Source organism: Vigna angularis, chromosome 8 (genome assembly GCF_016808095.1).
Source record: "Vigna angularis cultivar LongXiaoDou No.4 chromosome 8, ASM1680809v1, whole genome shotgun sequence".
Classification (NCBI taxonomy): Eukaryota; Viridiplantae; Streptophyta; class Magnoliopsida; order Fabales; family Fabaceae; genus Vigna; species Vigna angularis.
This window is the reverse complement of record NC_068977.1, coordinates 16,154,385-16,164,861: the sequence shown is the minus strand read 5'-3', so window position 1 is coordinate 16,164,861 and position 10,477 is coordinate 16,154,385. Positions and strand designations below refer to the sequence as shown.

The window sequence follows — 10,477 nt, the reverse complement described above, 5'->3', positions numbered from 1 at the left end:
TAATTACACGGGTTAATACCTATTTTGGTCTCTCAGTTTGTTAGGTTTGTTCAAGAAGAAGAGAGTGTGTCTTGTGCCGAAACACCATTCTGCAATTTGCAAAACCCTAATTTTGGTGAGAGTCGCTCACTGGTTGAGCTTGTCATGCAATCAGTAATTGAACAACTCATTCACTTTTAGATAGGGAGCAATTACATTGTTAGTTGTAAGCAAAAATGATCAACTTAAATCGTTTTTATAAAATATACCAAAATAGATATTATTAAACCTGATTACACTAATTTGTAGTACACTCATTGCTCACAACCACTGCATACAGCAAGTCTCATACTAGTTTATGTTAAGTTTAACTCATTATAACTTATTATTAATTGAATTTGATTGAGTTGAAAAAAGTTAAAATTTTAAAAAATATATATATTTGTTAAAATAATAAATTAAGTCATAATAAATTAAAATAATAAAATTTTTCTATGGAAGAAGTGAGTCTTAAATAATATTTTAAATGATATACCTATATTTAATAGAGTTTAACCTAATTATAAATAAAATTTAACCAAATCTAATTAGGTTAGAGTAATCCAATTAAATACTAACTCAATCCAATAAACATTTCTTAATATTATTGGTAAAGTAAATTAATAAAAACAAATCTAATTTAGTAATTAATAAAATAAAAAAAATTAGATTAAATTTAAAGAAAGGAGCAAAATTCTATTTTAGAAATTAGGAGGAGTGCAGGCTGAAAATCTAGATAGGAGACAAAAACAAATCTTTCACTCACTGTAGGTGTCGGAACGCTTCCCTAACCAGAGAGAAAACAAAACAAACGGATTACTCTCCAGAGAAAAATTATTCTAAGATGAGGTGCGATTTTCAGAATATGCATTTTCACTTTCTTCTGTGGTTGAACAGAAAATTTTAGACTACATGCATGCTGTTTTTCTCCTTGTTTAAGCTAATTAGTAATATTTGTTGACTTGGATAAATTTCTTAGAACTTTGTTGTTTTGGATTTCTTTAATTGTATTTATTTTTTCATGTTCTGTTCTTCTTTATTTTTGGTATGTTTATTTTTTTTAGAAAATAATTAATTAGGGTTTTTGGCATTTTAAATTCTCTTTGAACCGATAATACCATTATATATTTGTTGATATTCCTATAGTTTGCTACGAAGTGATGACTTTCATTTTATTTCCCGGTCGTGTAGGGTTTAGATTACGCTGTTTCTCTGTATTTTATTTATTTTGCTTGTTTCATTGCAATACCAAAATCACTGTGAATTGGGATTCTTTTTTGGATGTTAGCGGAGTGAGAAATGGAGTAAACAATTAGTTCAAAGTTTTCATGTTTTTGTTTTTCAATTTCGAAATGTCTTAATTGTGGTACCCAGTTCATTCATCATCAGTGACAAGAGTAATTTGGCTCAGATGTTATTTTTTGTTTTTGAACTTACCTGTGGCTTAATGATAATGGGTACAACTTAATGGGAATCTTTTGACATCAAACCATGTATGGGAATAGTCACCACGCATGAGACTGATGCACCCATTTTAGCTGTCTGGTGTTTCGATCAAGAAAACATTTTTCATTCGATTTATGCTTTCATGCTAAATACACGAATTATTGTTCAATTCAGGAGCAATGAAAGTAGAAAAAGAGAAAATGATGTCTGGTTAAAAGTTTTTGGCAGTAAATTAATCGTTTTAGAGTTAGAATATTATCTAGGAGGATCAAATATGGTGGGCTGAAATCTGTTCTATCCAAGAGTTTAATACTTTGATTGAGGAAGTAAAAAAATTGCATGTAAGTAGGTCAGCTGTGAGCATTTAATTTCTCTGTTTTGTTCACTTTTCTTTTATTTTTTATTTTGTTGTTGGGCAGCGATTTGATGGGTTATCTTTTAGTTTCCTGCTACTTCATTGCTGAAAAATTATATCCTTTTGGATTAGTTATTTGCACTTTGATGAAGAATTAGAAAAGACAATCTCTGAATTTGGTGTCTAACAATCTCATTTCATTAGGTGTGGTAAACCAAATGGTTCCGTCAATGCTATTGATCTTTATCAAAAACCAAACTGATGGTTTCTCACCTTTTCTTAATGTTTTTGTATGTTTTTCATTACTACATTTAGGCTTAAATTGGGTGGACTTATTTTCAATTTACTTGGACTTATCCATTTCAGAAAGCACTTATGGAGCATGCTGATCCTGTCTGTATGAGTTCTTTAAAGAAAATTTTAAACTCAATCAAGTTATTTGGGGTTTACTTCGAAGGCTATAAATTTAGTTTAATGAGCAAGCCTTTACAAAGATTTGAAGAAATGTTAGTTGTTTTCATGATTATTGATGACTAAGTGAATTATCCAAACTCCATTCTTGCTTAAGTGTTCCTCAAGGTGTTCATCCAAATGCTTTGAAGCTATTTTTAGCCTGCAATTATGAAAATAAAACCTATTTTACGTTCTCTACTTAAATTAGCGTTTATTTATACATGGACACAATCAATCTATTTTCCATCCCAAAACACTTCTATTAATCTTCTTACATGGCCAAACAGTTTTTGGCAAGTCTACCATTATCTGTTCCTCCAAGGTTATACTCTAAATTTCTTCCTGATATTTCTGGTTGTCATACAGCCGCCATCCTTCTGTCAAATGGGCTCAGAGGTCTGATGTACTCTACTTAACAGTTGAGTTGCCTGATGCCCAGGATGTTAAACTCAAACTGGAGCCAGAAGGAAAATTTCACTTTTCTGCAATTGCTGGTTCAGAGAAGATTCCTTATGAAGTTGACATTGATCTGTTTGACGCAATTGATGTAAATGTAAGAGCAGCCAGCTGATGGTTTTTTGGTTAATAAAACCTTTTCCATTTACATTGTAACTGGTGTGTTGATATGTCTTCTCAGAATAGCAAAGCTAGTGTGGGTTCAAGAAACATCTGCTACTTGGTAAAAAAGGCTGAGAACAAGTGGTGGGACCGATTGTTGAAGCAGGGAGGGAAATCTCCAGTATTCCTGAAAGTTGATTGGGATAAATGGGTAGATGAAGATGAGGAGGAGCCAGAAAATCAACGTTAGTTATTTTCAAAATTTCTCTGAATTTAAGCTTTCATTTTACATTGTTTTGTCTCACTTTCCGTATTTCCTTTTCAGCTGCATCTGACATGGACTTCGGAGACATTGATTTTTCTGTTAGTACTGTATCTCAAACTCAAAATTATAGTTTTACACATATACTTTTTGGTAGATGGACTCTCTGAGTCTTGACCTTAAATTCATTTTCACTGCAGAAGCTGAACATGGGAGGGGGTGAAGGCTTGAATTTTGATGCTGCAGGCGATGATGATGGTAAGCATATATATAGGTTTTCTTTCCTTTTTCATGAAGTGATACATGAAGCTCTTATTCATAATGACATAGGATCTCCAACTAGCTAGCATCATCTTTACTAGCTAACTAGCTGCAATCAAACCCAAGTAACATAGTTTCTATCATTTTTCTTTAGCTGAAGCTAACTAGTCTCTTGGTCATTTTGTGCAGATGATGAGAGTGACACAGAAGAGGAGGATGCAGCAGAAGCATCTACTAGTAAGGTACCAGACACAAAGGATGTTCAAAGCGCCGACCCAAAGGATGCACCTGATTCTAAAGCTTAAACAATTTGACACTCGTGAACCCTAACATGGCTTCTCCTATGTAAAGGACGAGACGAGCATTCCTGAAAGGTTGCTTACTGAAAACCTTGGCAGAGTCAACTCTAATGGTTCTGTGCTGGCATGTTACCTTATTTACAGCGTTTTGACCCAGGAGTTTTTAACAAGCTAGACATATATGCGTTGCCATACATAATACTATTTGAGAATGGAAATGTTATGTATATGTTTCCCTTTGAGTGCAGTGGACAATGAGCTCATTACTTTTCAGTGAAACTAACTTCTGATCAAATAACGAACGTAGATGTAGCCTTCGTTTTAGAGAAAAAAAAGGGGGACAAACTTAGGAGTTTTGATCAATGTTTCAAAACATGGGATGCTCATTTAACTGTTATAGATGTTTTCAATTAGTTCTACTTGAAGATCCTGTTTGAAAAAGCTTGTTCATAAGTATTTGTGAAAAGAAAAACGAGCTGGATGACTTTAGTTTCTTCCACAAGCAGATTTTGCAAAAGATTACTCCATAACAAAAGATAGATTTTTTTCCAAGGAAAAACGGAGGCATTTTGAGTATATAGGAAGGAAAATAGGAGTTGGTGATTCCTTTCTAGCATTTTTATGCACCACAAGAAATGTTAAAAATACTCTCTGGTTTGGTACTGATATATTGTTAACTAGTCTGACTTACACGGTGTTCAGTCGTTAAATGAATGGGGTTTGGGGCTCTGTGAACAAAGTTTTATTAATTAATTAACGAAAAATAATTTTTAATAATTTTTTTACAATGTTTGTGGTGGTTTATGATTGATTCATTTCAAACAGAGCAATAAAATAGTTAGTGATCATTTCGGAAATGTGTAAAATGTATTCCTTTACTACTAAATCAGAGATGTGAACCTAAGGTTAGGGGACGATTCAGTTTTTCCAAAATCACAGCGACATTGTTACAAATTTCACAACAAACCCTTCTATAAATTAATAGTTTTTATTTTCTTCATTTTCCCAAAAAGTTTAAATATCATTTTTATTCATGAAACAAATTCACAACAAACCCATCTATAAATTAATTATTTTTATTCTCTTCATCTTAGCTAAAAAAGTTTAAATATCTTTTTTATTCATGAAACGGACATAGTTTTGTCGTAGCATCTTAAATTTGTAAGTGATTATCTTCGATTCCTTTCAATTTTATAAAAATAAGCCAAAAAAGCTTAAATTCGAATACATTTAAGTTAATAAAAAATATTTAGATAAACATAACCGTATGTATTTATCAGCTAACAAATAGGAAGAGCATTAAAATTCAATCCTTGAATAAATTGATCCTCCATTTATTTGAACATGAATTACTCCTTGTCTATTTTACAAATTGTGTGAATTACAAACTATAATACAAAGGTAACTCACCTTTATATGATAACAAAAAATAATAAATTATAAAATTAAATATAAATAATTATTATAATAAAAAATATTTTTATTTATTTTATAGGTATTCTTTTATGATAAATATTTATTTTAGTTTTAAAAAAATTATTAAATTAAAAAAATGTCAAATAAAAAAGATTAAATTTTAAAAAATGTTACTTAAAAGATAAAATTAGTAAGATAATTATTTTAGTTTAAAAGAAAAACTTATTAAAAGTAAAATTGAAAAAAAAATTATGTGAATCAATTATATAATGGTATAAATTTTATCTCTTAAGTTTTTTTAATATTTTTTAATTCACTTTTATAACTTTTTTTTATGATTATTGTTTTAATCTACACCATTCTTTCTTCAATTTTTATTAATATATTTTATTTTATTATTTTCTCATTTAAATTTTGTAAATATTTTTAAAACTCAGTTAACTATTTCCAATGAAAAATCATGTGATAACATTTTATTTTTTTTATCGTGAAAAAAAAATGAATACAGAATTCAGTAATTAGTCTAATTATAATTTCTGTTTCATACAAAATATTCTGTTACTTGGTCTTCCTTGACGGTTACCTCTCCCGTTTCTATAGGCAAAGTTTATGAAACCGTAGCGTTGAGGACGTAACAAACTGGTTCAAAATCCGTGTTGATTTCCGACCACACGCAAACCTAAAATTTTGCAACCACCTTTTAACACTGTCTATTCTCTTTGCATTACTACCCAAAAATCAAAAAGGAAAGAGAAAAACCTGTCACTAACTGCAACTCCAAAGTTAAAACTAGATAATAAACGTACACATACTTTTGATCCAAACACTGCATAATCTCAAAGCCATTCCCGGCAATCCATGGATAATACTGTTCTCTGAGCAATGACTAAAGGTAATCTCGTACGATTTTCCTCCAAAGTTTTATTGAAAATATTGATTGTTTTGAAATGTTCTTATGATCGCTGAAATATGAAGTGACAACTTAGTTGGGATTCATATGATGTCTAAATACAATTCATTTGGAGGGGATCTATGTTTGATGAATGAGGATGTTCGTGAATCCAATGTGAATAATTTCTAATCTGATTCCTGTGCCTAGATGTTAAAAGATCTCTTGCATTTCGACATAGATGGGACAAAAGTGCTTTCTTTGAAAACTATTCTTTCTCTAACAAATCAAACGGCACACATTAAAGAAATTGTAAGACACACCCAGAATAATGCTCTGGAAATTTGATAACTATATACATCTACTTTGATAAAATATTATCATGTGATGCTATGAGATACTCTCCATATATTGGCATTATAGAGAACTAGTTTTTTTTTTTTTTTGTCACGATTGATGTGTCAAAACTTGTAATAAATCTGAACTTTGTCTGAATGCATGAAAAGCCCCTTTGGCCTGACTCCTAAGATATTACTAACCGTCAAGATCATTAAACAAAGTGACAGAAGAAATTCCAAAATCATCTTGTAAGTTCTGTGTACTCAGACCTGGTTTTGAGAATTACTGATTGAATACACACTACCATTTTGAAGTGACAGCGATTGTTTCAGAGGTTGATGCTTCTTAATCCGTTGTTTACATTCCACATGCAATGTATTTAGGTATTCAGCATTTTTTTCTAAGGAAGGTTATAATTTGGTTTATCTATAATATTTCCATTCTACTGAATTGTGTTATTTGAGTTCCTGCAATAACCTTAGAGCATTTTACCTTCAAAGGATTTTGTATCAAAGTTGAGGTATATATATATATATGCATTTAACTTAAGCATGTAAGTTGTTGATCATTTGCAGTGGCACAAGTATATAAAGAAGTGAAGAAAGACTGTGTTGGAAATTAGAGATTGGAGGCACTTGTGGCGTATTATTGATAGGAGTGGTTGATTTATTCTGAAGTTGGCAATGTGCTCTGAGTATATATGACTTCTGTGATTTTACAGTGGAAGTTTTGATTCAAGTGTAATGGATTTCTCTGAGGGTTATGTATCAAATGAGCATCGTGAGCTTCATCGATCTGCATCAGAAAGTGCGGATCCGTTGTCTGTTTCTCCATTGCAACTTGCTCCAAAATCTTCAAGGTCCCCTGAGTCTGCTAGGTCTCCAAAATCTCCGAGGTCCCCAAAGGTTCAAGGGAAGTGCAGCAGTCTAAGTCCGAGGACTCATAAACAATCACATTCTCAAAAAGATGGACGTCCAAAGAAAGGTGAAGTCTTCACGCATTGAAGTTCCCATTGCCAGTTTGCTCTTTTTAATGCCTGATTACTTTTTCACCAAGTAGCTACCATAAAATGTATGTGATTTGTGATGTTCATAGACTTGTTTCCACTTTCACTCTTTTATTCTTTTAATAATTGGAGTTCTGAATTTTCTAATTACTTGGAAAACTATTCAAGGAACATCGGTATAATCATATTTTTATTATCTGATCTGCCTTTTGGTTACTGAGGCTAAGACTAGAATGATCTAGCTTTGGAGTTTTATAGCGAATCAAACCTTATATGATAACAGATTTGCATTCCTTAAACTCAAAGAAGCAACTTTCTTATGCTACTCTGATTGCACAGGTGGTTCTGGGGGAAAAGGTACCTGGGGTGGATTGCTTGATACAGATGACTCAAGCGTTCTTGATCCTCATGATCCAAACTATGACAGCAGTGAGGTTGGGAGATAAAATCTTATCAGTAGCTTGTAATATAACTATTATTGAATGGATTAAATTTATTTTCTTGTATTTTTATTTTTTCTGAAAGTGTTTGTCTTTGTGACACCAACAACCATGAAAGTATATATGTTTTTGTAGGAATATGACCATTCAAATGAAAAGAAGCCAAACACAGAGCTTGAGAGCTACAAGAAAAAGGCTACAATAATAGTGGAGGAGTATTTTGCCACTGATGATGTTGTTGCAACAATGAATGAAGTTAAAGAATTGGGAAAACCAGAGTATGGATACTATTTTGTCAAAAAACTTGTCTCTATGTCCATGGACAGGCATGACAAGGAAAAAGAAATGGCTGCTATTCTGCTCTCTGCACTTTATGCTGACGTATTTGATCCTGCACAAGTTTACAAGGGCTTCAGCAAATTAGTTGAATCAACAGATGACTTGATTGTAGATATACCAGACGCAGTTGAAGTTCTAGCACTTTTCATAGCTAGGGCCGTGGTTGATGACATACTTCCTCCTGCATTTTTGAAGAAACAGATGGCCTACTTAGCGAAAGATTCAAAAGGGGTTGATGTGTTGAAAAAAACTGAGAAAAGCTATCTAGCAGCTCCTCTTCATGCAGAAATCATAGAGAGATGCTGGAGAGGTAGTAAGAACACCACAGTGGATGATGTTAAAGCTAAGATAAACAACTTTTTGAAGGAGTATGTTGTAAGTGGTGACAAGAAAGAAGCATTCAGATGCATCAAAGATCTGAAAGTTCCTTTCTTCCATCATGAAATAGTGAAAAGGGCCCTTATAATGGCAATGGAGAGACGTCAAGCAGAATCCCCACTATTAGATCTGTTGAAGGAAGCAGCTGAAGAAGGTTTCATCAACACTAGCCAAATGTCCAAAGGTTTCAGTCGGTTAATTGACACAGTTGATGACTTATCACTTGACATACCAAATGCACGAGGAATACTGCAGAAACTTATTTCCAAAGCAGCATCTGAGGGTTGGTTATGTGTGTCATCTTTGAAATCACTTTCAGTAGAGCCTGAAAAGAACACAATAGAAGATAGTGCTGCCAAAAGTTTCAAGGTAAAGACTCAGTCCATCATTCAAGAGTACTTCTTATCAGGTGATATATTGGAGGTAAATAGCTGTATCGAACAAGAAAACAGCAAGAACTGTGCTGCACTGAATGCAATCTTCGTTAAAAAACTGATAACTCTGGCAATGGATAGGAAGAATAGAGAGAAGGAGATGGCTTCTGTGTTGCTGTCATCTCTGTGTTTCCCAGCTGATGATGTGGTGAGTGGTTTTGTGATGTTGATAGAGTCAGCAGATGACACTGCTCTGGACAATCCTGTGGTTGTTGAGGATCTTGCTATGTTTCTAGCCAGAGCAGTGGTGGATGAAGTGCTAGCTCCACAACACCTTGAGGAGATTGGAACACAGTGTTTGGGGCCAGGTTCAATTGGGAGCAGAGTTCTTCAAATGACAAAGTCATTGCTAAAGGCTAGACTTGCAGGGGAGAGAATCTTGAGGTGTTGGGGTGGTGGGGGTAGTAGCAGGCCTGGATGGGCTTTTGAGGATGTGAAGGACATGATTGGGAAGCTGTTGGAGGAGTATGAGTCTGGAGGAGAAATAAAGGAGGCATGTCGCTGCATGAAAGAGTTAGGAATGCCATTCTTCCATCATGAGGTTGTTAAGAAAGCTTTGGTAACAACCATTGAAAAGAAGAATGAGAGGTTGTGGGGTCTACTCAAGGAGTGTTTTGAATCAGGACTCATAACCTTGAATCAAATGGCCAAGGGTTTTGGAAGGGTTGCAGAATCTCTTGATGACTTGGCCTTAGATGTCCCTGATGCTAAAAACCAGTTTGCATACTATGTTGAAAGAGCAAAGACTAATGGATGGTTGGACAATTCATTTTCTTTCACCAAACAGGAACATGCAACAGAGAATGGCACTCACTAATCATCATCAGTATTAGTTTTTCTTTATCACTTTCTTTAAATCTACACTTGAATCAGATGTATACACACATGCAGACATCAGATGCACACTGTGCATGCACAACTACAACTTGAAATTTCTCCACACATGCTATTTCTGTTTGTTTTCTTCTCACAGGAGCTGAAGTTTCTTCATAGTTGCCCCCCACCCCACAACAATTTTCAGTTCTTAATAAAATAGGCACACATATAAATCCAAACTGATATTGAATTGCCAAATATAGTTTATAATAATTCAATACAGTAGTATTTTTGTGTAATCAAATTGTTTTAAGTGTTATTTAATGGCCAGCCTCCTTAGCAGGTTCTTTGATGTATTTTTCTATTAAGACCAACTTAGATGAATCCATTCCACAATGGATCATTGAAGATTTAGAGACATACTGCTCTGTGGATGCAAACAAGGGCAAGAAGAAACACATGTTGAAGCAGAAAGATGCATATAGAGCAACTAATTTAGAAATCAATTATGTGAACTGAAAACTATATATTTTAAACCTGAGATTGTGGAAATCATAAATAGTTCTTTCTCTATTCTCTTTCTATTCTGTTTTGGAAGGGAACCTATAATGGAATTCATAACAATGTATCCATATTTGGCTCCTTTTTATGCTTACACTCAACTCATGCAAACTATTCAGAAAGCACAAGTTTAAACCTTATCCTTAGTATAATTCATTTAATGGAGCTTTAGGGTAACACGCATTTATTTTTAGCATTACATTTAAT

General features: G+C 33.3%; 2 protein-coding genes across 3 annotated transcripts; both read left to right on the top strand.

Moving 5' to 3' along the window:
• Positions 1–736: 736 nt before the first annotated feature.
• LOC108344741 (co-chaperone protein p23-1) lies at positions 737–3,931 on the top strand. The gene is made up of 6 exons (XM_017583219.2): positions 737–867; positions 2,639–2,825; positions 2,910–3,075; positions 3,156–3,193; positions 3,293–3,350; positions 3,543–3,931. The coding sequence occupies exons 1-6, from the start codon at positions 863–865 to the stop codon at positions 3,656–3,658; spliced, it is 570 nt and encodes a 189-aa protein (XP_017438708.1). The 5' UTR covers positions 737–862; the 3' UTR covers positions 3,659–3,931.
• A 1,780-nt stretch (positions 3,932–5,711) lies between these two features.
• LOC108344980 (MA3 DOMAIN-CONTAINING TRANSLATION REGULATORY FACTOR 2) lies at positions 5,712–10,255 on the top strand. 2 transcript variants are annotated; one of them, XM_017583524.2, is made up of 4 exons: positions 5,712–5,960; positions 6,872–7,280; positions 7,642–7,736; positions 7,878–10,255. In XM_017583524.2, the coding sequence occupies exons 2-4, from the start codon at positions 7,040–7,042 to the stop codon at positions 9,708–9,710; spliced, it is 2,169 nt and encodes a 722-aa protein (XP_017439013.1). In that variant the 5' UTR covers positions 5,712–5,960; positions 6,872–7,039; the 3' UTR covers positions 9,711–10,255. The 2 variants fall into 2 exon arrangements, with proteins under 2 accessions (XP_017439013.1, XP_017439014.1); XM_017583525.2 differs by lacking the exon at positions 5,712–5,960 and having other exon boundaries at positions 6,784–7,280.
• The last annotated feature ends 222 nt before the right edge of the window (positions 10,256–10,477 follow it).

Excerpts from the sequence above, each read along its gene's own strand:
- LOC108344741 (XM_017583219.2), top strand. Across the intron at positions 3,076-3,155 it reads GGAGGAGCCAGAAAATCAAC|CTGCATCTGACATGGACTTC; the intron begins GTTAGTTATTTT and ends TTTCCTTTTCAG. Across the intron at positions 3,194-3,292 it reads TCGGAGACATTGATTTTTCT|AAGCTGAACATGGGAGGGGG; the intron begins GTTAGTACTGTA and ends TTTTCACTGCAG.
- LOC108344980 (XM_017583524.2), top strand. The coding sequence starts at position 7,040 with ATGGATTTCTCTGAGGGTTATGTATCAAATGAGCATCGTGAGCTTCAT. Across the intron at positions 7,281-7,641 it reads AGATGGACGTCCAAAGAAAG|GTGGTTCTGGGGGAAAAGGT; the intron begins GTGAAGTCTTCA and ends CTGATTGCACAG. Across the intron at positions 7,737-7,877 it reads CAAACTATGACAGCAGTGAG|GAATATGACCATTCAAATGA; the intron begins GTTGGGAGATAA and ends ATGTTTTTGTAG.